This window comes from Lepisosteus platostomus, chromosome 4 (assembly GCF_059453375.1).
Source record: "Lepisosteus platostomus isolate fLepPlt1 chromosome 4, fLepPlt1.hap1, whole genome shotgun sequence".
Lineage (NCBI taxonomy): Eukaryota > Metazoa > Chordata > Actinopteri > Semionotiformes > Lepisosteidae > Lepisosteus > Lepisosteus platostomus.
Genome location: NC_142614.1, coordinates 9,497,807 through 9,524,340, shown reverse-complemented (window position 1 = coordinate 9,524,340; position 26,534 = coordinate 9,497,807). Strand labels below are relative to the sequence as shown.

The following is a 26,534-nucleotide window of genomic DNA, read 5'->3' as shown; positions in this document are numbered from 1 at the left end:
GGGGAGAGATCCACACCTCCTGAAGGCCCTGAGATGGACAGACGGCTGTGTGCCGAGAGCCGGCAGCCTCCTGCGTCAGAGAGGGCAGCTGGGACGGGGCGCCGGCGTCACACTGGACCCCTGGTCTCAGTCCCGGGGCTGTCAGTCTCTACTTGTCTCTGTCCTCTTCCTCTCACTCACTGGCTCACTGCTTCTCTCCATCAAAACCTGACGACCCCTGTTTCTGGGTGATCTGTGACTTTCTCTTCCTCTTTCTGCCCTTTTCTGTTACTCTCTGGTCTCTCTGGTCTCTCTCTCTCTCTCTGGTCTCTCTCTCTCTCTCCGGGTCTGTGTTCCTCTTTAACTCCGGTTGTTCTGCTGTGCTCTGACCTCTCTCCGTCTTGAGCTCTTGTTGTCTTCTCTCTGAAACGTGCCGACCTCAAACAGCACACAGAACCCCGCTCGGTATGGGCAGGCGGTGGGATTATTGTAGTGTGGGTCATCCTGTTTGATCATTCCGGTTGGGATCTTTTCAGCAAACACCTGTAGTGCTGTAAGTTTGTTTTTTTATGCATGGATTGGTACACAGTTGAAAGTCTGGTATTATGGCCGAGGGGGATCAGTATTTCAGCTACACTGTCTTAACGCTGAAAGGCTGGCACTTCTGGACACCAAGAACTGTGGGAGTGGGGACCTGAAGCCCATCCGTGCCAACATGAGTGAGATCCAGTGATTACTGGCTGACGTTTTTAAGTCCTGATGCGCTGGTGTGGCAGGGTGTTACCAGCCTGCTGCAGTCGGTCACCCTCTAAGTTTGAGGGTGCCCAGCCAGGCTGAGTGTAGGGATGATGCCGAGACCCCTGGGGTGGTCCCGGTGGCGATCATGTCCGGACTGTGTGTGTCGCATGGGAGGCCCAAGCACGCCTGGTAACAGTGAGTCGGGGTTTTGTTCGTCTTTTCGGTGGAGGAAAACCAGCCCAGGCTGGTGAGCTGGTCGGCGGGGAGGGCAGGTAGGTACAGTGCACGCGTGTGTGTGTGCGCGCGTGCGAAGACCTTCCCTCTCCCAGCCCCGCCGCCCGCACAGACGGCAGACCGCGCCACCCTGTCATTGAGCGTCTCCGAGGCTGTCATCGCGCCTGTCCGGGGATTAGAGGCACCCTGCTCAGGCAGGCGCGCCCTCCCTCGCCGTAAATAGCGTTTAGCCAGGAGCCCGCGCCTGTCCGCGCGGCGGGCAAATTACATGGTGGCGCCCGCCAGCGCCGACACGCTCTCAGAGCAGCAGGGCCTCGCGCCGGCAGCTCGTACCCCCTCATCAGCGTCTCCCCGCGGCATGCTGGGAGTGGAGCTGCGTCACCTGTGACTGCCGGCCTCCTCCTGCAGGCTCTCTGCAAGCTCTGGCTGTTCACAGGGAAGTACACAGTACACAAGCACCCTGCTCTTCTCCGGGCTCTGACTGCGCTCGTGCACACTCGTGCACGTTCTGGTCACAAGCAGGGCGCACCACAGGGAGGTGCGGGAGGTCTGGCATTGTGTGTGCCCGCAACCTGCTGCTGGGCCACTGGCAGCAGTTCAGCAGCAGCAGCTGGAGGAGGAGGAGGAGGAGGGGGGAATGTGTCAGCAGGACTGGCTGTACTCTTCCCCACTTCCTCAGCGCCGTGACTCACCCGCCGGTCCTCTCATCCTCCGCGGTGGGAGCCCGCGCGTGACACTGGCACGCGGCGCAGAGACGCAGGCAGCCGTGAGTCAGCGACTCGGGAATCCCGAGGACTGGGAAAGGGGGGAGAGGAGGAGCTCCAGCAGAGGGATTCCTGGGGCAGGGAGCTGGGTCCCGCTCCAGCTCAGCTCGGGAAAGTATTAGTGGAAGGAGGAGAGGGGGGACCGAGGGTGCAGTGGACATGAAAGTAGATCCATCTGTCTTTCCCTGCACGGCACACAGGCTGACTCATCACAAGCCCCTGTTGTTCAGACCGGTGCCGGATCTGAAGCCAAACTTGAAAACACATGCAGCCCGTTCCAGGCAGGATCGACATCACCCACCAGCTCGAGAGGAGCCACAGAACAGCTCTTCCCCCTCAAACGGCTGCCCAGAAAGGCCTTGGGGGTCTCCGCCCTTCCCACCCCCCAACAGAACAGTCACAAGCAGCAGATGTGTCCTTGTGACTACGGGGCTTTTGTAAGGAAGGAACAAAGAGGCTAAATTTAGACTCGGGCCCATCCTCGTAGGGCCCATCAGTAATCTGAGCACAGAGAGCCGGGGTTGTGCTGGACAGGCCAGCAGGTGCTGCGTTCTCCTGCTGTAATTATACGCTGTCATTCTTAGCTCAGACCGCGCAGATCAGGTCAGTTGCAGAGCCCTCCCAAGCCGACAGCCGCTGCGATTGGAGAATTTTAGGACGTACCTAGGAACGGGCAGAGATCAGACCCCTCCCGGCCTGCTACTGCCCCACACTGTGCCCCGGTGGAGCTGTGAGCTGTGAGCTGTGACCACCGGCCTCCTCCAGGCTCTCTGCGGGTAGCCGGCTGGGAGGGGGCCTGATCTCTGGCTTCTAATAAGATAAGATCACTTTATTGGCCATATACAATTTCTTGTATTAGGAATTTGTCTTCTCGCATACCCCAGCTTGCTCTCCATAAGACACACAGACAGGGAGAGAAGCTTGGGGTCAGAGCGCAGGGTCAGCCATTTATACGGCGCCCCTGGAGCAGTTGGGGTTAAGGGCCTTGCTCAGGAGTAGGATTCCTCTGCCGGCCGCAGGATTTGAACCGGCAACCTTCCAGCCACAGGCGCAGACCCTTAGCCACAGAGAGCCACCACTCCGCCCCTTTTTTATTTTTAAGAGGCAGGTCTCAGGGAAACAGACAGCCATATGGTAAAAAAAGTGCTTTTATTTACAGTGGAAGAAAACTCCCAACAATACACAAACACCCAGCTCTTCTTCAACCTCTGACTACACTGTTGCACATTCTTACCAGTGTCAAAATACACCCCAAAGTCTCTTCCTCAAAAACCTGACAGCCTCCAGAACCTCATAGCAGCATTTCCCAATCTCACAAGTTCCTTCAGCCACTTCCTTCCCCCTCTCTGTCTGGAGCAGCACAAACAGCTCACATCTCATGTGTTTCCTAAACATCAGGTACAGACCAACACAGGCAACTTCTGCTTCCTGGCTTTTAACTGTCACTCGTCCAGATGTCATCCTTCAATTGGTCAGAGGACACGGGAGGGCGGCCCTTTCCCCAGTGCATTGTGGGGAGTGTGGTTCGGACAAGAACCTCGGGCTTGTCTGAGTCTGCCGCCCTCTAACAGCGCGATTAAGCTCCTTGCGACTGTTAACACCCTGTGACAGAGAGGAATTGACCCCCCCTGTGCTTCGCCCCCCCCAAATTAGATGAATTAGATACGGAACCAGAGGTCCTGTTGTGCAAGGCTCTGCAGCAGAAGAAAACTTGGATAGAAACCTTAGCCATCCTTAGCTGGAATTATTTATTTAAAAACAATGTTTCCATATCAAAACACTTGACGTTACAGAGTTACTTCGACAGACTATATTTCAATTATTAACAGAAACGTGTAGGTATTAAGAATATAGGAGCAGTTACAAACGAGAGGAAGACATCCAACCCATCCAGCCTGTTTGGAAGTCAGTAGCTAAGCGATCCCAGGATCTCATCCTGCTGTTTCTTGGCTGGATAGCTTGTTCCACACTCCCACAACTCTTTGGGTAAAGAAGCGCTCTGTTCTCAGTTTTAAATACCCTTCCACGTAGTTCTCCACTTGTGCTCTCTGGTTCGTGTTTCAGCGCACATTCTGAAGAAGTCCGCTGGGTTGACTTTGTCGGTGTCTTTGGAGATGCCTGTATCTCGTACTGTTCTCCGCTCCAGACTAAAAAGGTTCAGTTCCTTCAGCCTGTCATTCGGCCCTGGATGCATCTCATTGCTTTTTTCCGGGCTCTCCGATTCCAGAGCAGCAGTATCCGTTCTGTAACGTCTAGCTTGGAGACCAGGACAACATTCTGCATGAGGCCTCACGAGTGTGTTATACAATTGTCACATAACAGCACTCTCAAAGTGAGGGATCTATGGCTTTTTGCCAGGCAAGAGCATCTATTTTTAGCTTGAGTGTGAAAATGAGCTTTCTCATCTCCGTTTGCCTCCCTGTATCCCAGTTGTTAATCGGCCCTGGCTGATTTTAATTAAAGTATCCTCTGCGGCACACAGCGATGTTAGGCATTCGAGTGGCCGTGCCAAGTGGCTGGTGGGAGGTGTATCCGTGCCCCTGTTAAAGCGCTGCGCTATACAGTACAGCACCGTGGGATTTGTGCACATATATTTTTAAAACTTTTTACCTTCCTAGCTTGGAATTGGCCAGCGGGTCGATGTGCCGTGCTGTGTCCCAGGATCACCTCCAGCTGTTTCTAGGTTGGGTAGCTTGTTCCACACTCCCACAACTCTTTGGGTAAAGAAGTGCCCTGTTCTCAGTTTTAAATACACTTCCACGTAGTCCTCCACTTGTGCTCTCTGGTTCGTGTTTCAGTGCACATTCCACTGGGTTGACTTTGACAGTGGCTTGGGAGATGTTGGGCGTTTCTACCTCGTACTCTTCTCTGTACCAGAATAAAATGTTCAGTTCCGTCAGCCTGAATGCTCTTCTCTGGAGTGATTCCAAAGCTGCAGTATCTGTTCTGTAACATAGCGACTCTAAATGTGAATCTGAAACTACATGTGATATTACAGATTTACCTACTGTAGTTTACAGAAGCCATAAATACAGTTTTTACTGTAGTGGGTACAGTATAAACTGCAGGCAAGAACGAGCATTTGGCTCAGTTTCCCTTTATTTGACTCTGTAGTTCAGTACTGTAGTTGGAGCATTGAACAACAGCACTACAAACTGGAACACGTCTGTCTGGTTTCCTGGACTGCAGCAGCTCCTAAATCTGTACCTTTGAATTAATGCACTGGAGTGCCAGATTGTGAAGGGGGAGGAGCACAGTGTTTTTAAATCCAGTCCCTGATAGTGTGAAGACTGTACACATTCACACACACACATGCTGACACTACACACGTACTGACACTGCACACACTGATGCTCCACACACACACTGTCACTGCACACACGCTGATACTGGGCAGACATACGGACACTGCACACACTGATGCTCCACACGCACCTTGTCAATACACACATAGTGACACTGCACACACTTGATGCTCAACATACACACACATTGTCAATGCACACACACTGATACTACACACGCACATTGCACACACAGTGTGCGTGCATACTGACTGCACCGCATACCTACAAACTGGCACAGTCTCTGAGCTCCGAGAGCAGAGAGAATGAGAGCAGCGCAGGCTGGCCTGCAGGAGGCACGGAGCAGCCTAGTGCTGTCTGCTGCCATGAGAGATTGAGGGACACCAGCACTCCTGCCCAGGCGCCAGGGAGCCTGACTGTTCACTGCTCGAGAATTGAACACATGCACGCGTGTACGATCACCCTCTGCATGTACCGTATCGCTGTGTACGCACATGGGTCAACCCCCCCACCCCCCCCCTCCAGCCTCCACTGGCAGGGGTGAGAGCCTGATGTCTGCAGGGTGTGTGATCGGCAGCACTGTCACCGTGCGTCTGTGATTCAGATCGTGGAATAATGCACCACTTAAAGAACCACCCACAAACACACGCATGCCTTAATGCAGCACTGTGTTAAAACGGTAGAGGGTATCTCTGTCCAAGCAGGTGGCAGAGTGTTCCCCATGTAGCTTCTGTAAGGGCCTGCGTGGCAGGGCTGGCCCTCTCCCTAGATGACACCCCTGGTCCCAGAAGTAACAAGGTGTGTGACAGCCGAAGTTAATTCGAGGCCCGTTGAGCGGTTACTAAGACGCTGTGCCCGCGGCGCTCCAGGAGCCTGAAACGGGCAGGCCTCGGGGGGCCGGGGGTACCTAGCTCTGTCCTGTCTGCCTGTCTGCCCTCTCCCTGGGGCCACTGACAGTGGAGAGCGAGACGGGCCCTTACAGGCGCTGGAAGAGGAACTGGGAGGCCAGTGTGAGATCGGCAGGTGATTTTCATAGGGGAGGGCCCGAGCCTCGGACAGACAAGCCTGCCGTTGTGTGCTGGGGGGGAGATTGCCATCTCGCGTGCAGCGCCTCTCCGTTCCGCTGTGCCGCGGTCTGACGCAGGGCCAGGTCCCCAGGGCTCGCCCTGTGACTAGCGGGGGAGAGGAGTGCGCTGTGGGAGCCGTACCCTCTGGGGAGTGTGTGTGTGTGTGTCAGGCTGTGCCCGGCCCAGGCAACAGGCAGCCAGGATTCCCCCCCGGGCTCCCAGCTGGCTCGGCGCTGCCCGGGCGCTAGCGGGAGAGCGGTGCCGCCGAGCTGAGAGGAGGCCGGAGGAGCGACCTGGGCGTAGTGCTTCCACCGCTCCAGCGCAAAGCTGAAAGTCTTTCCTGTCTCCAGGACGAGGGGGCAGGGTGGACGCCGTCTGTCCTGTCCCCGGGACGAGGGGGCAGGGTGGACGCCGTCTGTCCTGTCTCCGGGACGAGGGGGCAGGGTGGACGCCGTCTGTCCTGTCCCCGGGACGAGGGGGCAGTGTGGACGCCGTCTGTCCTGTCCCCGGGACGAGGGGTTAGTGTGGACGCCGTCTGTCCTGTCCCCGGGACGAGGGGGCAGTTTTGGACGCCGTCGGGTCTGGTCCCCAGGACCCTCCCGATCTGGGGGTTCGCCTGGCAAGCGGCGTCCCCATCTCGTGATGAACCCCAACTCCTGAAGTGTGTGCCGGGGGTGCCCGCGTGAGGGAGGAGGCTATCGGTAGTCCCTAACTCTGTGTCTCGGGGACCCTCAGGTCCTGATTATGAAGGTTGAGGGGGCTCCTTCGATTTGACCGAGTACCGGATGAGATCCCTTTGAAAGACCAGTGCAGGCAGTGAAGAAGCAAGAGCTGGAGTGTGTGCGGTTAGGGCTGGACCCTGCAGGGGTCCACAGTGCCCACAGGTCTCCAGCTCCGCTCTTGATGACCAGTAACACTGGTTGTTATTGACTTAATTGGGCCCAACTAACACCTGGTGCTAGAGTCTCCGAGCATCGCTGCTCTAGGCAGAGCTGGAACACCCACAGCCCTTCTGCGGCTCGAGCTGAGATCTCTCCCGGTTTTCTGCCTCAGTGTCCCTGGCATGAAAGGCTGCTGCGCTGGCCCTGGCCTGTGTCCCTGTTCAGACCAAATCAGCCGGTGTAACTCCAGCCGTCACATGGGCAGCTTAATCAGCGCCGGCCCGGACCTGCCTGGCCGCTGGCCCCTTGAAGCTGGAGCCCTCCTCCTCCCGGGTCCCGTGGCGCGGGCCCGTTCCCGCATTCCCTGGGCCGCTGGCGGCTCGGGGAAGCTGGCTGCAGGAGCGCGTGACGTCACGGGCCGATCCAGCGTCTGGCCGGGAACACGGAGTCCCAGCCACCCCCTCGCCTGCCCTCCTCGTCTTTGAATCATGCTGCTCACATTGCAGTCCTGTGACGGAGCGCTCCTCTCCGCGCTGGGCGAAGCTCATTTGCATTTGGTTCAGCGGCACTTCTAAATAAAGGCCTCTTGTGCGCCAAGCCGGTCGGTGTTATAAGGCGGTTCGTTGAGGTCATGGAAAATTCAGATTTCCTTTTCTTCCCCCTGCTTGTCCTTCGCTCTTTTCCCTGTTCTTCTTTTTTCCTGCTCCTCCTGATTTCTGTTCCCCTGGGCCTGGCGCTGGCCCCGCTGATCTGCTCCCTTCCTTGAGGTGCTTGATGGCCTTGAAGCCGGGTGGCCTGTGGTCAGAGCCGGGAGATTGGGTCTGCAGGGACTGCAGGGTCTGGGTCAACATGCCTGCTGTCCTGGGTTCGAGCCCCAGGGTGTCCTGCTGCGTGCCGGACAAGCGCCTCCAAGACGTGTGAACGTGCTGGTCGCACCTGGTCACTGTCCGGCTTTGTGGACAAGCATCCCCCAGATACATGAACGTGCTGGTCACTGTCCTGCTGTGTGGACATGCTGCTCACTATCCTGCTGTGTGGACAAGCATCCCCCAGATACATGAACGTGCTGGTCACTGTCCTGCTGCGTGGACGTGCTGCTCACTGTCCTGCTGTGTGGACAAGCGTCCCCCAGATACATGAACGTGCTGGGCACTGTCCTGCAGTGTGGACAAGCGCCCCCCTCAGACGTGTGAACGTGCTGGTCACTCTCCTGGTCACTGTCCTGCAGTGTGGATGTACTGTTCACTGTCCTGCAGTGTGGACAAGCGCTCCCCTCAGACGTGTGAACGTGCTGGTCACTGTCCTGCTGTGCGGACAGACACCCCCCCAGATCCATGAACGTGCTGCTTCCTGTCCTGCTCCGGACAAGCGCCCCCAAGACGAGCTGGAGATCCGGGGCGATACCCGAGGGCACTGGCTGTCCCAAAGCGGAGTGACCCAGCACCGTGTAGGGCAGCGTGGCTGGACCTGCCCTAAGAGACGGTCCCGGTCTGCACAGGCGTCCCTAGTCACATTTTTTGCAGAAGCTTCCTAACCTTGCCTAGAACGCTATTACTTTCTTTTTAGTTTTTTTTTTTAAACTTTAGATGCACAAATGCGTGTGTTGAACCGGCGTTCCACGGCTGGAACGTCAGCAAAGCCAGAACGTGGTTTTACAGCTGCGAAAAAACACACACGCCGAAAAGCACCGCGATGGCTGTGGTTAGACGGATGTGTCGTGATGCTGGACCACCTTAAAAAAACAAAACAAGAGAGCGGAAGCCGCGTGGCTCCGAGGGAATTCCGAGGGCGAGGGCGGGACTTGGGAGGTGACGTCAGCAGGGGGGCGGGGCGAGTCGGGGGCATTGTCAGCGCTGAGTGCGCGATGATGTAAGCTGGAACGCAAGCAGACAGCATGTCCTTTTAACAGCGATTTAAAGGCAACACGACCGAGCTGACGGAGCGCATAGAAAGCGGTGAGAAAGAAATCTTGCCGATTACACACATCAACCCCCCTCCTCTCTCCCCCTTACGATACTGACTCACAGCCACGGACAGGAATAAACTACTACAGCGCCCGTGGTAACACGCTCCACAACAGAGGGATACAGAAGACCCGGAGCGATCACATTTTCTTCTATCCACTCCGAGCCTGCCTGCCTTCCGCCGGCTTTTTCGCCGCGCTGTTGGAAACCTTTGCTGCCTTCAGCGGACCGGGAGACGCCGTATCGGCACCGAGGGACAGAGAAGGCGACTTTTCCAGCACACGCAGCGCCTGCCCGGATCCTAGCGTCTGTCCTGCGATTCAAGCCGGTACGACACTCGGGATACACACTAATCGCGATTCCCTCGCCGGCGGGCGAGAAACTCCGGTCCGTCTCGTTTCTAGACGGCGTTAGCTGCCGGAGCAGAAGAGCCCGGTGTCTGGTTAGATTTCGTCTTTGAAGCAACTTATTTCGTTTCCATTTGTGTGTGTGTGTTTTTAAAACCACGCGGATCAGTTTCTGAACGGAGCCTTTTGAAAGAGCCATGTCCGGGAGCGGGTTTTGATGTACAGTACAGTACAGCAGCTGGACACAGATCGGATCGCTCGACAGCCCGTCCTGACCCGAGCTGTCGCCTCGAGTCGACTGACGGCGTGGTAGATAACTCCGTGCAAATCGATCGGGTTTAACAGCTGAACCTTTGAGGGGTTGTGTATGTGTGTGTGGAGAGAGGGGGGGTTGATCTGGGGTGTCCCGGTACCTCGAAGTGTGAAACAGACCCGGGACAGTGAAGGTGCGCTCTGCCGAGGACTCGGAACACGAGTGGGAAAGGCAGGTAAGTCACGGTTGTGTTACTATAGCAATCCCTGACTGTAGCGCTCTCGCACCGCGGCTCCAGGAAGACAGGGAGGGGGTGATCTGTGTCTGGGCAGGGAGTTAAATACTATTATTTTAAAAAGCGGAAGACTCGCTGGCTTCCTTTTGCTGTTAACCCTTTCGGGGCTCGCTCGAGAAGGAGCGTGCTGTCGCCGGCTGGGCTGTAGTAAACTCTTCAGAAGGAAACGGGGGCTGCGATATGTGCCAAGTCAGCTAATTGCGTGGCAATGAGAGGTTGCGATAAGGGATGGAGACGTGGATCACCCGGGTGCTGATCCGGCGCTTTCCTGCCTTCTGAATGGCTGATGAGAAACCCCTTTCAGTGGATCGCCCCGTTTCTTCTACAAGCTAGCCGGGCGGCTGCCCTCGTCACGTCCGTGGGGTCTGGCTTCTCAGATGTGCGGCGGCATAACAAAAGCCCACGTGTGATCGTGGGAGGCAGGGGAGGGGCTGCGTGTGGGGGTGTTCTGTGATGTAATCGGATCCCACGCCTTACTTTTTGGTGGAGTTGTAAACTTGGGAGACGGAGGGGCGTGGACCGTCTGAACTGTTTTTCTTACGCGGGGTGCGTGTTTGTCGTGACGGCAGTGGAGGGGGGTCACGCGGGCGCGCGCGATTTGTTTTCTCAGAAACAGCGCTGCGAAGGGGAAGCACGCGCTCAAGCCTCTCGAGACAGAGTAGTTATTTTTTCTCGTGTTTTTTTTTGTTTCCCCGCGAGGTTCCTAGAATTAAAGAGCCGTTTCCCCGCATCTCGGTCCCCTCTCCTTCGTGTGGGGTTCCTGTAAAATGCAGGAGCGGCAGGTGAAGGGAAGTGGCGTTGGGCGGCGGGTTCGAGAGCCGGCAGCTGTGATTCAGCGCTCCTGCCGCTAGATGATCTCGAATTGTGAGTGTTGCTCTTGCAGCGAGACATCTTTCCCACAGCACACTTGGAAACACTGACGGGTGTGGGGGGTGTATTTGCTGCCCGGCTGTCCTGCGAGTGCGGTCTGGCGGCCCCGACACCTGTCGCGCTCGGCCAGGTGTGCAAGTGTACCGATTTGCTGGCCGGCCTGTCGGTCTGGTGCGGGCGAGAGCGCGGCTGCGCTTTGAAAGACCCGCGTCGCTGTGCTCAGACGGGGGACGGGCCGCCTCCGAGACCGTGACGGAGTGAAAGTGGAAAACGCGCAGAGCCGTGGTGATGTAACCGGGGCTACATAGCGCACTCAGCACAAAAGCCACGGAGCTATAGATGTTTTCATGTGAATCTCTTCGGTTGGATTTTTTTAAAGGTGTTGATTCGGTTACGGAAAAGCAAGCTAATATTTTCTGGTCTGTGTGAAAGTGCTAAATTGCTCATAATATTACTTCGAATGTTGTGGTGCGAGTCCGGGTCACTCCTTTACTTCAGCGCCGTTTATGTCCCGAGCTCCGGGGGCGTGGGGGTGGCGTGGGGCGTCTCCTGCTCCAGACCCGGGAGACGGTGTGTCTCTCTTCGGGCGATGTCCTGCTCACAAGCAGGAGAAAGTTCTCCCGTAACCCGCACCGAGAAATGGGAACCCTGTCGTTCATCCAAGTTCATCCACGCTCTGTCCCTAGTTCTAGGCTCTTTGCACATCGCGAGATCGCGGGCATGGTCCACACTGGTGGTCCTGGACACTGCTCCGGCTCCACGAGCTGTGAAACTCGGCTCCACACGGAACAGTTCCGACACCTCGAGGGTTTAGATTAAAGACGCCATTTGGTCTCCAAAACCAGTAGTTTGCCGGGCGAGGACCATCTGTTTCTCAGGAGTTCCTGTTTGTCCTCTCTGCTTGTGCTCCTCTCAATGCACGGGCACACAGACTGGCAGGGCAGGGCTAGCTCCCCTCACTTTGGGCACACAGACTGGCAGGACAGGGCTAGCTACCCCCACACTTTGGGCACACAGACTGGCAGGACAGGGCTAGCTCCCCTCACACTGAGGGCACACAGACTGGCAGGACAGGGCTAGCTCCCCTCACACTGAGGGCACCTGCACGGGCACACAGACGGGCAGGGCTAGCTCCCCTCACACTGAGGGCACACAGACTGGCAGGGCTAGCTCCCCTCACACTGTGGGCACACAGACTGGCAGGGCAGGACTAGCTCCCCTCACACTGTGGGCACCTACATGGGCACACAGATGGGCAGGGCTAGCTCCCCTCACACTGTGGGCACCTACATGGGCACACAGATGGGCAGGACTAGCTCCCCTCACACTGTGGGCACACAGACGGGCAGGGCAGGGCTAGCTCCCCTCACACTGAGGGCACACAGACTGGCAGGGCAGGGCTAGCTCCCCTCACACTGTGGGCACACAGACTGGCAGGGCTAGCTCCCCTCACACTGAGGGCACACAGACGGGCAGGGCAGGGCTAGCTCCCCTCACACTGTGGGCACACAGACTGGCAGGGCTAGCTCCCCTCACACTGAGGGCACACAGACGGGCAGGACAGGGCTAGCTCCCCTCACACTGAGGGCACACAGACGGGCAGGGCAGGGCTAGCTCCCCTCACACTGAGGGCACACAGACGGGCAGGGCAGGGCTAGCTCCCCTCACACTGTGGGCACACAGACGGGCAGGACTAGCTCCCCTCACACTGTGGGCACACAGACGGGCAGGACTAGCTCCCCTCACACTGTGGGCACACAGACGGGCAGGACTAGCTCCCCTCACACTGTGGGCACCTACATGGGCACACAGATGGGCAGGGCTAGCTCCCCTCACACTGTGGGCACCTACATGGGCACACAGATGGGCAGGGCTAGCTCCCCTCACACTGTGGGCACACAGACGGGCAGGACAGGGCTAGCTCCCCTCACACTGAGGGCACACAGACGGGCAGGGCTAGCTCCCCTCACACTGAGGGCACACAGACGGGCAGGGCAGGGCTAGCTCCCCTCACACTGAGGGCACACAGACTGGCAGGGCTAGCTCCCCTCACACTGAGGGCACACAGACGGGCAGGGCAGGGCTAGCTCCCTTCACACTGTGGGCACACAGACTGGCAGGGCTAGCTCCCCTCACACTGAGGGCACACAGACGGGCAGGACAGGGCTAGCTCCCCTCACACTGAGGGCACACAGACTGGCAGGGCAGGGCTAGCTCCCCTCACACTGTGGGCACACAGACGGGCAGGACAGGGCTAGCTCCCCTCACACTGTGGGCACACAGACGGGCAGGGCAGGGCTAGCTCCCCTCACACTGTGGGCACACAGACGGGCAGGACAGGGCTAGCCCCCCTCATGGGCGCCAGGCCGGCAGGTGTAGATCGCCGCCCTGTGTCTCACAGTGTCTTTACTAGACCTGTGTGGGCAGGGGTGACACATGCTGCCTTTCTTCCCAGAACCTCTTTCACTTCTTGTAGCTGCAGTTGCTGAGTCCGCAGCTGAGAAAAGAGCGGTTTTCGGGTTTTCTTTTCAAGCTGTTTTTTTTTGCTCTCCTCCTGGGCCGCCGCGCTGTTTTCACGTGAGGAGGGTGCGATCTCTGTTCTGGTGGGCGTGTGGCGTTCCGGGACGCGGCGGCGAGCGGGCTGAAACTGTGTGTGTGTGTGTGTGTGTGTGTGTGCGTGTGCAGCCAACAGAGGCCTCCACCGTGCGCCGTGACGGCACGGAACACATGAGTGAGAGAGAGACAGAGGAGACAGAGTCTTCTGTCTCCTGTCTTCATCTCCCCTCTGCGCCACTTTCACTCTGACTGGCCTGACTGAAGTCACGTCTGAGCGGGAACTCCGCCCTGTGGCTGTGAACCCGGGCTCTCTCCCTCTCTCTGTTCCTCTCCGCCTTCTGTTGGTCTCTCTTTCCTCTTGACTTGTCTCTCTCCGCTCTCCTCCTGCTCTCTCTCCCCACCCTCCTCCGGCCCTGCGGGAAATGTCAGAGGTCAGAGTGCAGACAGAAAATCTGCGGCTCCCCCGCGTTCCTCGCGCTGCCCCTCTGCCCCAGCGCCGGGCCGGGCCTGGGTGTGCGGTACTGCACTGTACCCACGAGACATAACGAGGGGAGTTGAACCCGGGTGAGGCGGCACAGCCGGCGGCTGATTTCTGCCACCAGTTCCCCAGCAAACAAGGTGGGGGATGTGTTTCGGAGGAGTAGAGGCTGACTGCGCCTGGGGACCCCCTGGATATCTCGTCTGAGATGATCATCACGCGTAACGCACCAGACAGCCAGGGTCCTTGTGTCCGACACAGGACTGTCTAAATCCTGGGTCCTCCTGGGCTTGCAGTCGCGTGTCTTAATGAGAGTGAGTTCACTTGATCAGCTTCAGTCCTGTTTTCTCACCAGAGTGAGTGTCGCTACAGCTTTGGAGAGGCATCATGGGTAAATATGGGTGGCAGGGGTGGACACGTTACTCTCAGTGGGCCCACTGCAGTATAATGGCAACTCCATCAGAGCTCGTTAAGAATGTGCAGCTTTGAGCGAACGCCGTGCAGTTAACATTGTTTTTTGGCAGATTAATGTTCAGAGCTCCTGGGACATCCAGGCTCAGTGCATTAGGAATTTGTGGCCGTGTGAGCATGTATCTATGACTCCACGTGCGTGGGGGGCCGCTGGGGGAGTCTGGCTAGGCCCGTGTGTCAGAGGAAGGACGTGTGCCTGTCGAGAGGAAGGAGGAACTGAGGATGCTGTTGGTGACGCTGGAAGAGCAAACAGAAAGTATGGAGTTCCCCTGAAAGTGTGTGTCAGCACCGCGCTTTCCCCCCAGATGCACAACAGACCACACAGGCCAGCTGACAAACTGGAGACGTCACCTCGGAGAACTGGATTTGAATTGTGCACCACAGCTGTCAGATCCATTCCAGCTTTGCTGAGCTTTGCGGGGTGCCACGGATAAAGAGAGATTTAGTATTGTTTGTGTGCATGCTTATACTTGCTGCATTTGTACTTCCTGTCAGGGTGAAGTGTCCAGCACCTGCTGTTGCTTCTGTTCAAGAGCTGCCTGCAGCTGGTGAAACCCAGAGGGGATAAGTCTGACGATACTGTAAAACCTGACGTAGATTTTACAGTGTTCTAAATCACTCCCGCTGCACAGCTGGCGATTCCAGTCCAGGTGTTGTTGAAGCCGGAGCAGGTGCTGGAGATTTCCAGTTTGTTGCCACGATGTGAAAGACAGCGCAGATAACCATGTGCGTACAAAAGTTTTTCTCCTTCGGCAGGGCAAATTATATACACAAGCCTGCAGTTTTCGTCTACAGGAATTGGGATGAAAATTTCCCCCGTTTTCCTGGAAAAGCACATTGCATCCAGAATTAGGTTAATCGGAGTGTTGATTGATGATTGCCCTGGTGACTTCCTTATGAGCCACCCGCTGTTGGGCACCTCGAGACACAGAGAAGGGCTGGGTTTCCTTAGCCCTCCTCCGTTCCCCACTAGCTTGCTTTCATCCCTTGACTGGCTTTGGTCTGTCCCTGAAAGAGTGAAGAGAAGCAGAGTGTTCCCGTCTCTGCTGAGCGCAGGGGATGTGGGTCAGGCTGTACGCAGCTTGCCGGCAAACACCAGCGTCGCCGCGGGGTCCGGAGCGCTGCTGAGCCTGTCGCCATGGTAACGCCGTTGCTGGGGGGGATGCTGAAGCTGGCTGCAGCCGCGCTAGGGGTTCTGGACTGTGGGTCTGGGGCGGCACCTCCCTTTTTCCTCCCAAGGGGGGGCGCCGTTGTCAATGAAACACGTGGGAGTTAATGCAGGGCCCTTCTCTCTCTTCCCCGTGGAAACAAGTGCATCTCCCACACAAGCCACATAGTAGGAAACACGGGACCGAGTTCCAGTCGGCCTTAATCGATGCAGAAGAGTTGGATTAACAGCTCGCCTGGGCGACCAAGAGCTCGGCTGCAAAAACTGTACACGACCCCTCGACACCCAGCCGGCAGAGGTCTCGCCGGTGACCCCGAGCACGAGGAGGAGCAGTGCGCCGCGTGGCCCGGACCCTGCGCGGGCCACACAGGGCCTGACGCAGAAGGTCACGCAGTCGGACAGATGTTCAGGCGGTTGGGGCGTGCCAGGGCGGGGAGAATAGGGAGCTTGGGAAAAGCAGGGCCGACCGGATCTCCCCGGAGGAGGTCTGTGGGAGCTCACTGCTGGCCGGAGCCAGGCGCTGTCCTGAGCCGCGGGCAGGGGAAGCAAGTCCCGCGGCATTGCCGTCTGCTCACAGATGGTAGCCATGCGGCCGGGCCCGGAGCGCCAGTCGGCACCCACAGACCGGACCACCTGTCAGCCGGGCCCGCTGGCGCCCTCGCCTCAGCCCGGAGGTCTGACTCGGCCTCAGCAGGGATGCGCTGGGATTTCTTGTGCCGCCCAGTGCGGGAGAAGCCCCTGTCGCCTGGGGTTGTGTGAGGTTGTGAATGGGTGCCGTTCTGACTGTGCTCCCCGTCACGCTGGCCTGTACAGCCTGCGCTGTTTCAGGAATCCTGTGTTGTTGTTCGAGAGTGCTGCAGGCAGGCGGGTGGGCGTTACTGGGAAACGACTTCCCCTCTCCAGTCTGCTGTGAAACTCCCAGTTTGACAGGAATGTGATGACACAGTTGGTGTGTGGGCCTCCCTGGTTTCGCTGTTCCAGGTACTCTTCCTTTACTGCAAGAAACTCTTTTCTTACTCACTCTCTTTCTCTTGCTGTTTTATGTCTCCCACTCTGTCTTACTTTCTGTGTTTCCGTCTCTCTTCCTCTCTTGCTTTCTCTCTTGTTTCTTGGTCTCTGACCTTCTGACTCCTGCTGCTTCAGTGTTACTTATTTGATGAGCTGGGCTGAGTGTCTTTACAGTCTCTACAGATCTGATGGTGATGAGTGTGAATGTGAAGATACAGATGAGCTGGACTGAGTGTCTTTACTGTACAGAGCTGTTGGTGATGAGTGTGAATGTGAAGATACAGATGATCAGACTGAGTGTCTTTACTGTATCTACAGATCTGAGGGAGATGAGTGTGAATGTGACTAAAGTTGAGCTTGAAGTTAAAGGTGCTTGACAGATGTGGTGGAGGCAGCATCTGCTCTGGTTATGTATAATCTTAGCTGGCTTGCTCACTCAGGCCGAATTGCTGATAGAATGAAAATGATGTGTGTCTGCAGGGATGAGATATTCCTAGGCTGGAGAGATTGGATTTCAGAAAGAAAGGAAGAAACATTGTTCCACAGGAAGAGAAACACCCCCCCCCCCCAGCCACACACACACAAACACACACACACACACACACACACTTGCCAACTGAGGCCCACTTCCTGTATCTCTCACATGCTCTTCCTGTCTGCTTGTAGCACAACCTTTATTTTTTTCCCCCACCAGACAGGGTCTGTGACACTAGCAGAAGCGTTAAGTATCTGTCGGGTTTGTGTGTGTTTTGGTTTAAGCAAAGCAACCTTATACCGTTTGCACGCAACCCTGGGGTTTCTATATCTGTGCCAAGTAGGTCATACTCTTGCAGTCTCTGAGTTGCACGTAAACAGTCGAGGAAGCTCTCTCACATACAGTGTGTATGTCATAAACAGCTTCTTGTACAGGAATGCTGAAAAACTGTGTTCCACTGTACAAACCACTCATCTGAGGTGCAGCACGTCTGATGTAAGTAGAGCTGTTCAGAAATCCCTGAGCCCTGGTTAGAGCAGCAGGCACTAGCATAACTGTTCTCATCTCCATTTAGCACATGGATTAACTGTGCATTTCCTGCAGATCCTGCAAAGATGATACTGAGGATCTGCTGCTTGTTGGTCAGTTACTTATTTGAATTAATTATCGCCTTAATTAGTTTTCCTTTGATTGAAGACGCTTGTGAAACCCTGAGGGACTAAATGTTTAGTTGTTACACAAAGACTTCAACCTATACAATGAGATGAAAGAGATGGATCTTTGAAAAGTTTGAAGGTGTTGCTCACAGATGCTGTGGTCTGCAGTAGTATTCTTGGAAAGACCTGGGTGTCGCAGGACGCCGGGCTGTGGGGGGTTATAGCTGGAGAGATCTGGGTGTCGCAGGACGCCAGGCTGTGGGGGGTTATAGCTGGAGAGACCTGGGTGTCGCAGGACGCCGGGCTGTGGGGGGTTATAGCTGGAGAGACCTGGGTGTCGCAGGACGCCGGGCTGTGGGGGGTTATAAAGCTGGAGAGACCTGGGTGTCGCAGGACGCCGGGCTGTGGGGGGTTATAGCTGGAGAGACCTGGGTGTCGCAGGACGCCAGGCTGTGGAGAGGTAGAGAGTGTCATGAGGTGTCACTGCTTGGACAGATGGTGAACGCAGATCCGTTCCTGACCTGCAGTGAGAGAAGGACTAGGAGAGAGAAACCGCAGTCCGTGTCCTGGTGGTGATCTTTTGTGTGTGTGTATGTTTAGGTGTGGATTGTGAGCTCCATCCTGAAGACTGAAGCCTGACCCACTAGCAACAGGAGCCTGGAAACAATTTTGCATCTCAAAAAACTGCACATCTTTTCAAGAGATGCATCAAGTACATCTTCCACGGTCTCTTCCCGTTTGCTGGCTGTCACATTTCCCTTCAGCAATTCCTGAGCTGGGCCCATTACGTAAGCCTGCGAGCTGCAGTGCACCTGCTGTGTTTGTGTGTGTGAAAGGGGGATTGTCAGTGCAGTGCAGTCAGTGACTCTCTCTCTGCACTCGATGCACAGTGGGGCTCTTTCTCTCGCTCACGATCTCGCGCATGCAAACAGCGCAGCGGCCTATTTTTAGCAGAAGAGACTTGTTTCTCAGCTTCATTTTCGTTTGGCCGGGATCCCAATCTTGGCTGGGCTGGGCTTGGTAGTCGAGACAGTTACAAATCGGGAAGCGTTTGTAACTGTGAGCTACACGACACAGCTTCTATATATAACCTGTGCCGTGACACAAGTGTGTGTATTAATCTGTGCTCGGGCACGGGTGATGTCAGGGAGTGTGTGATGGCTGATCGGGGAGCAATTCAGCAGTTCAGTGCCAAACGCTTGCGTGGTGGTTCAGACTCCTTCGCTGTGTACCTGCCCTGCCAGAATTACCAGACTTCACCAAACCGTGGTGGGGGGGATTTTTGCTAACGCACACCTGCTCTGGTAATTGGAAACTCTGGGTTTGGGGGGGATTTTGGCTAAAATAAAGGGGTTTTGGTTTCTGTCGTCAAGATGCAACGGGGGCGTTCTCTCGCTGACGCAACGGTTCTGGAAACCACAGAGTTCCCGCTTCTCCAAATTCTCCGTGAGCTGGCCCAAGCCCGAGAGCGCGGGTCCAATCTGGCCAGTGGTCGGTCCAGATCGGGGATGGTGGCGAGACGCCGGTCCTCTCTCTGGCCCGTGATGGGGCGAGCGTGTGCGATCAGAGAGAGGTTCTCTCTTTTGGTAACTCATGCTGTGGTTGTGGATTCCCCTGTTTTCGTGCCGGGCTGGCTGCTGTGAACTTCCTGTTTGTTTACCAAACCACGCTGAGTCACAGATAAAGAGTGACGCCGCTCGGCAAGAGAAATTCCCGAAACCGTCACCCCGGAACACCCACCACACCACCACCACCCCCTCCTCCTCCTCCTCTTCTTCCCCCCTCCCCCTCCTCCGCCCTCTCGCTCTGTGATCTCCGCCAGGCGTGAAAGGGTTAAATCTTTTCGGTAAAACCCGGCGCAGTGACGCCGCTGGAGCGTGTCAGCCCTGCGCCTCTCGGTGCGAGAGGGCTTTTCCTCTCCACGTCCGGCCCACCACGCCGCGGCAGCGAGCCGTGAGCTCCCCCTGCTCTCCCCCGCAGGTGCCACGGGCCAGACACGGCCCGGGGAGCTCGTGGCCCCGACGTCTGTGTTTGCAGGACGTGAGGAGCCCACTTGGTCCGGCTAGCGTGTCCCCCTGCTCGGTAGCCGCTTGATTTCCTGGGGCAGTGGGGTCAGAGAACGTGTTTCATGAGCCGTAGCTTCTCTGATGTTGTCTTCGCCCTGTTTGTAGACTTGTCTGTGCCCTGGTGTAGGCACACGGGCTGGGGAACTGGATGGGACTGGGCGTCTGCAGCTCGGGGTGGTAGCCCTCCAGGCAGCCCGTTGTTACTTTCTGTCCCGGCTGGGGGGGGGCTGTTCTAATCGGTGCTTTTGTGTTTTTAGTTTCGGTCTGTCTATAGTTGAAATCTGTGTTTCTAGGGGTCCTGCGTTTGGATCCCAGCCCCAGGGCACCCGTCTGTGTGGGGGATCTGCACCCACGTTCCTCCTGGCGTTGTTTTCCCTCTGAGATCTCCGCTGTGTTGTCGTACCCGGGAGAAGTGCCAGCTGGGTTCGGTTGGCAATCCAGACTGTCCCTTCTCCCCCCCGCTGTGGTGGGCCGACAGGCTCCTCCAGGGCGGGCCCTGTGCCCTGTAGTTCCAGGATGGGTGGTTTTGGGATGGATGATGGATGAGCCAGACGAACAGCGCTTGTATCCATACATCTCACAGGAACAGCAGAGGAGCGGTGCCCTGGGCCGAGGAGAGATCGCGGCGGTGATCGTGCAGAGGCCTCCTACCTGACCTTTGCCCCTTCTTCTCTTCCAGACTCCGTGAAGCCTGAGAGACAGACGAACAGAGATGATTGGCTGGCGAAGCTGAATCGAGGCTTGCTTTGAGAGGTAGGAGCACTGCGCCTTCTAGCTGTTGCAGGCTTGTCCTCCAGGTGAAACCCAGGCGCTCTATCCAAAGCCAGTGACATTCCCACTGTGTTCCAAACAGCGAGCCCGTCTGGCTGACTCCAGACGTTTTCTGCAGTGATGTCCGTTTGTGTCTGTGGCTTTCAAAGGCAGGGTTCTGATGTGGGGTGGATCTCCAGATTTGTGAGGTGTGGGGTGACACTGGCAGGCAGTTTGGGGTCACCGGTCAGTTTTGAGGTAGCCAGACTCGGGAGCAGGAGTCCTTTCCTCTGCAGCGTGCGCCACAAGTCCGCTCCGAAGAGCGGAGCTTCGGGTCCGTGCTCTTTCCTGCCCGAGCTGCAGGGCCTGCCCGGTGACGGTGGACGGTGGATCGGGAGGGGCTCTGCTCCGGTCAGGGGGCGGGGTCTGGTCGCACAGGGGGGCAGGAAGGGGTAAACGCTGTGCTGCCGGCGGATCTGGAGGAGGGGGGCTCACCCGGCTCAGGGCTGGCACTGGGCATCGCCACGCCAGTTGCACCTGCAGCAGACCAGCAGTAAACCACGCGTAGGTGGAGGAATCACAGCTGAGTGAAGCTGATGAGTCAATGAAGACGCTGCAGTGACGTGGGTCACTGATATTTAAGCCGTTGTTTTCTTCCGTTAAAATTCACTTTTTCCCCGTGCTGGCAGGCACACCGAGGCTGGGCTGTCCCCGCCGAGAAGATCCACCACCGAGGCAGGCGCTATAGTACCGCAGCAATGCAATTCGACTAAACTCCATTCAAATGAACAGCCCAAGTGACATAGTTTTGACTTTAATCTGATTTTGCTGTTGGTGCCGGATAAATAAACACTGTACTTGGCCTCATTTGCACTAGTGATGCGCTGGTTGACTCACACCCGCCGGTCGGGCGGGCTCGGGTTAAAAAAAAAAGATTTAGATCGGGTCGGGCATCACTAATTAGCACAGACTGCTCCCGTGATTAGTAATTGAAATTCATGAGCCAGCTGCTCAGTGCATAAAGGTCACAGGCTAGAGGTTCACCAAGTGCATTTGGGTGCTAGTAGCTAATTGATCCCTTGATCTCATCCTGCTTTCTTCTTAAAAGAAGCTAGGTTACTGGCTTTAACAACACGGCTGGGTGACTTGTTCCAAACCCCCACAACTTTTGGTGTAAAGATGCGCCTCCGATTCTTGTTTTTAAAGGCACTTCCCTGTAGTTCCCACTCGTGCCCTCTGGTTCCTGTCTCACTGTTGACTCTGAAGAAGTTCATTTCATTTTCCACATGTGGATCAGGGGGCCCTCATAGTCTCCTGCGTTCAAGACTAGAGAGTGTGGGACATGGCTGTGAGGCCAGGAATGTGCCCACTGGCTCTTCTCTGGGCCAGGTCTGGAGCAGCAGTATACGAATGAGTGAGTGTTTGAGTGGGCAGTCGGGGTAAATTAACCTAATGCGAATCTGCTGATGGAAATTGACCATCAAATGCGAAATAATGGCAGGTAGCAAGACTGCCTGCTTTAATGAAATCAGTGTCGATTAAGGAAAGGTTTATATACCAGGGCTATAGTGCCCCATTAGACAAAATATTGCACTACTATAGTCTAGCACACTGAAAGCCAGGTGCCAAAAAGACAGATGCAGTATAAAATAAAAGCCATCCGCCAATGGAATAGGATACATCCTCTTAAAAAAATGAGAAAGTTTGTTTCCTATGTCTAAAACAGCAGCACCTTACAGTGAAAGACTAGCAAGCAACAACATGATCTTTTTCACTAAATTCAGACATCAAGTCAAGATCTGCAACCTGGATTTGTTTAATCCAAGGGATGTCACATTCCGGACTCTTTCCCACGTCACCAATACTGTACGGGCACTGTAGGTACTTTATCCAGTCAGATTGCTCTCACAGCGGGGAAGCTGCATCCTAACAGGGTGTTGTTCCCGCACGGGGCGCTCGGTGCTGACAGAATGGCGTCTCCGCTGTGAAGGGGCTGGGAAGGAAGTGGGATGATCCGGGAGCGCGGCAGATGGAGCAGAGGAGGGGCAGAGCCGCTCCGACACGTCTCTCGGCTGGCGTGGGCCGGAGCCGCGCGATCGTGCGCTGCCCACCCCCTGAATCTCCGCGCAGGACCTCCAAAATAGCAGGAGTTCCTTAAAATAGCCGCCGGCTCTCTATTTTCAGAGCAGGGCTGACGGGGCTGGGCGCGCAGCTCGAGTGTGACAGAGAGAAGGAGCGGGGGTGGCTGTCACAGCACGGCCTGTTCTCTTCAGCCGTGCTGATCTCTCTCTGTGCACGCGGGGTTTAATTTTAGACTCGCGGGGTTTTTTTTTGGAGTTGCTCTTCTCCTCGAGATCCTGCTTGCGCCTCCCGTCATCTGCTGCTGAGATAATTAGGACGAGCGCGAGCGCGCGGTGGCACGGCGGGGTCTGGGTTGATGGGATACGGATAAACTAGCTGGTGCCCAAGCCTGACCTCCAGTCCCCCCCCCACCCCCCCCACACACACACACACCCATAAAAAAACATGGATACCGGATACCCCGACGGTCAAGTTCCAGTTTGTACGTTTCAAAGCCACTCCTGCTTCGTGTTTTCGTCGTTATAAGCAGCCGGGCGATTCTGGAGTTGTGCGAAGCCTGTGCAGTTTCGGAGCAGTTGTTAAACATTACAACGTATACAGCCTCAGCTTGTTAATGATTACATGTTTTTGTAGTGGTTTCAGCCTTGACTTTTAAAGTCCGAGGTGAAAAGGACTTGTTGTGTGGCTCGGGCAGAACAGGAAGATGGGCCTGTTTCGGACTGCTGTCTGCCTGGATGTCTCACTCCCTGCCTCGCTCTGAGTCTCCTCCCTCTCGCCCTGCGCTCCTGATCCTCTGGGTTCTCCTCCTCCTCCTCTCCGCGTGGTCCGGTCCCGGCCTGGCCGTGCCCTCCTCACTCTCCCCCTCTCGTCCTCTCGTCCTCTCAGAGCGGGAAGTCGAGAAGCGCGCGGCGAGAGACAGGCAGAAGGAAGGACAGACAGAGGTGCTACTTTTCTCACTCAGGACTGCCACAGCGGTGCTCACACAGTGCTGCAGTGGAGGGCTTCACAGACGCAGCTAGTGAGGTGAGTGGACACGCCGGACTCTCTGGACAAGCCGTGAATGATTAATCATCATTCCTGACGCTCCCCTCAAAGCGCTTTACAGCTAACAGGGACTCCCTGGATGACGCGACAGCAGCCAGAGTGCACCAGTGCTCTCTCCACACACCAGCTCTCAGTGGGGAGGAGAGCAGAGTGATGAAGCCAGTTCAGAGAGGGGGATTATTAGGAGGCCATGACTGGTAAAGGCCAGGGGAAAATGTGGGCAGGACACCAGGGTTACCTGTGCTCTCCTCCCTGTCCCCCAGGCTGGATGCATCACACAGCGGACCAGTTCGGAGGGCGCAGCACACGGGACTCCTTTCCTCTGGACGGCCTGAGCCGGGGACCATGGGCACCCGTGGGCGGCCGGCCATGGGCACCTCCAACCAGGTGAGCAGTGAGCAGGGGGCAGGTGAGCAGGGGACAGCAGGCAGATGAGCAGTGAGCAGGGGGCAGGGGGCAGCAGGCAGGTGAGCAGTGAGCGGTGAGCAGTGAGCAGGGGGCAGCAGGCAGGTGAGTAGTGAGCAGGGGGTAGCAGGCAGGTGAGCAATGAACAGGGGGCAGCAGGCAGGTGAACAGGGGGCAGCAGGCAGGTGAACAGGGGGCAGCAGGCAGGTGAGCAGTGAACAGGGGGCAGCAGGCAGGTGAACAGGGGGCAGCAGGCAGGTGAGCAGTGAGCAGGGGGCAGTGAGCAGGGGGCAGCAGGCAGGTGAGCAGTGAACAGGGGGCAGCAGGCAGGTGAACAGGGGGCAGCAGGCAGGTGAGCAGTGAGCAGTGAGCATGGGGCAGGGGGCAGTGAGCAGTGAGCATGGGGCAGGGGGCAGTGAGCAGTGAACAGGGGGCAGGGGGCAGGGGGCAGTGGGCAGTGGGCAGTGGGCTGGGGTCCAAGGACTCCAGGGCCAGGCGGGTAGGCACAGTAGAGGGGTGGGACAGCTTGAAGGAAAGAAGACTGGCAGGCCGGTGGAGAGGCAGGGAGAAGGTGGGGTGACTGTGACCCTGTATGCGAAGGCCTGCTGACGTCACGGGCCTTCTCCTCCGTTCTGTCCCCAGGTGCTCCTCCAGCGTGGGCCCATCCCAGCTCCTCCCGCACCTGCCCCCAGGTCACATGATGGGGCTCAACCACCCCAGCAAGTTCTTCTCCAGCGGGTGAGTGCTGCCACGCGTCCCATCAGCCTCCCGCATGCGCCCCCCCCCCCCCAGCTCTGAGCCCTAACTAATCCCGTGTTGCGCTTCCCTCTGCGCAGCCCGGCCGCCCGCGGTGAGAAGCTGGCCATCCTGCAGCGGCTGGTCCAGGCCCTGTCCAGGGACCAGCGCCAGCCGCAGCTCTGGGAGCAGCTGGGCCAGCTGTACGAGTCGGAGCAGGAGCTGGAGGAGGCGGCGCACTGCTACCAGAGCGCCACGCGCCACAGCGGCTACGGCGGCTTCGGCCACCTGGCCACGCGGGCCAGCCAGCTGCTGAGGGTAAGGGCGGAGGGCAGTGTGTCCGCGCCGTGCCGGCCGCCGGGAAGAGCACGGAGCAAACAGCAACGTCTCTCCTCTCTCTCTCTCTCTCTCTCTCGCCCCTCGCAGTACGGGAGCCCCCACCAGCAGCACCGTCCTCGCAACCTGCCCCCTCTGAGCGAAGTGTGGAGCCTGGTGCAGCAGGTACAGACTCCAGATCTCGGGTGGTGCGCTGTCTGTGTGTCTGTGTGTCTGTGTGTCTGTGTGTCTGTGTGTCTGTGTGTCTGTGTGTCTGTGTGTCTGTGTGTCTGTGTGTCTGTGTGTGTCTGTGTGTCTGTGTGTGTCTGTGTGTGTCTGTGTGTGTCTGTGTGTGTCTGTGTGTGTCTGTGTGTGTCTGTGTGTGTCTGTGTGTGTCTGTGTGTGTCTGTGTGTGTCTGTGTCTCACGTGACTGCTGCTGCTCATGCTGTTGTTATCTGGGCAGCACCAGAGCAAATTCCAATCGGCTTCCATGACTTGGCAATAAAGTATTGAACTGAACTGCCCACACACACTGCTTGACCTCTACAGACGTGCTGGACTGGGGCTCTCCAGCACCCCTGAGCCAGATGTTATTGCATTCGGAGGGGAGGGTTTGATCCGTTCAGTCGGTTTGTCACGTGCCCGCGCGCGATGAAATGCTTATATGGAGGAGCTGTGGCTCGGGTCCCGCCCAGATTTGAACTCGGATCGCCGGATCCGGAGTCCAGAGCGCTCGCCGTGACGCCACGGGACACAGACGGAGACGCACGGTCGAGGCGCCGCGCTCTGTGGTGGGCGGGCAGGAGAGGGCACTGGTCCCAGAGACGTTCCCAAAACACCCTGTCCTTGTTCTCGCCCGGCAGTCGAGGAACTACCCCGGGAAGCGGCCGGCGCCCCACGGGGACCACTCCGTGATCCAGCACACCCCGCCTCTGCACCACCTGGGCACCCCGTCGCCTGCTGACGACACCCCCAGCCCCATCAAGAGGAAGAGGAGCTCCAGCTCCGAGCAGGTCAGTCCAGCAGCTGGGACCTCCACCCTCATACCTCGGATCTTTCGCTGTGTTTCCTCCTCCTTCTCCTCCTCCTCCTCCCCCCCCGTCCTCGTCCTGTCTGTTTCCAGATGGAGCTCTGCCCTCTGCCCTCTGCCCTCTGCCCTCTGCCCTCTGCCCTCTGCCCTCTGCTTCCTGCACTGCTCTCTCGCCCTCACCTGGCTCAGTCTGCCTGAAGTTGCTGACTGCTGTGTGCTGTGTCTAACCTTTAAAGAGTAAAAGAAAATTCTCCCTCCCTCCCCCTCTTCCAGGTCCCTCATGCAGGTCTGCAACGGCTGCCCATGCCTGGGCTCCCCCTGCACGCCCCCCTGCCCCCCGCCCCCCACTACCAGCCCCCCAAGCCCGGCTTCTGGAACCCCTTGCACAAGGGGGGGTCGCCCTGGCCGCCCCCAGACAGGAAGACCAGTCCCCCAGACTTCCAGGTGAGTCAGCAGGAAGGCTGCTGGGCCGCCAGCGATAGTGAGATACCGGCTGATCGTAGCTCGACGCAGGGCCCCACGGCCTGCACGTGAAAAGACCTCGAACCCGGGTGTCGGGTGCCCACGTGGGCACTGAGGGAGCTGGCAGTAAGGGAA

General features: G+C 57.2%; 1 protein-coding gene across 10 annotated transcripts in view; it reads left to right on the top strand.

Annotated features, from left to right (window-relative positions):
* Window positions 1-26,534, top strand: part of kdm6ba (lysine (K)-specific demethylase 6B, a) — a 119,717-nt gene that overhangs the window by 76,494 nt on the left and 16,689 nt on the right. For 6 of the 10 annotated variants that reach the window (XM_088628267.1, XM_088628273.1, XM_088628263.1 and 3 more), the window contains 8 exons: window positions 20,255-20,328; window positions 23,293-23,430; window positions 23,715-23,838; window positions 24,499-24,594; window positions 24,693-24,909; window positions 25,018-25,092; window positions 25,771-25,920; window positions 26,211-26,381. In XM_088628267.1, coding sequence (XP_088484393.1) covers window positions 23,720-23,838; window positions 24,499-24,594; window positions 24,693-24,909; window positions 25,018-25,092; window positions 25,771-25,920; window positions 26,211-26,381 — 828 coding nt within the window. In that variant the 5' untranslated portion in view covers window positions 20,255-20,328; window positions 23,293-23,430; window positions 23,715-23,719. Of the gene's footprint in view, window positions 1-8,790; window positions 9,261-9,338; window positions 9,768-20,254; window positions 20,329-23,292; window positions 23,431-23,714; window positions 23,839-24,498; window positions 24,595-24,692; window positions 24,910-25,017; window positions 25,093-25,770; window positions 25,921-26,210; window positions 26,382-26,534 lie in introns of those variants that run through there. The other 4 variants (XM_088628264.1, XM_088628270.1, XM_088628271.1 and 1 more) reach the window with 3 other exon arrangements.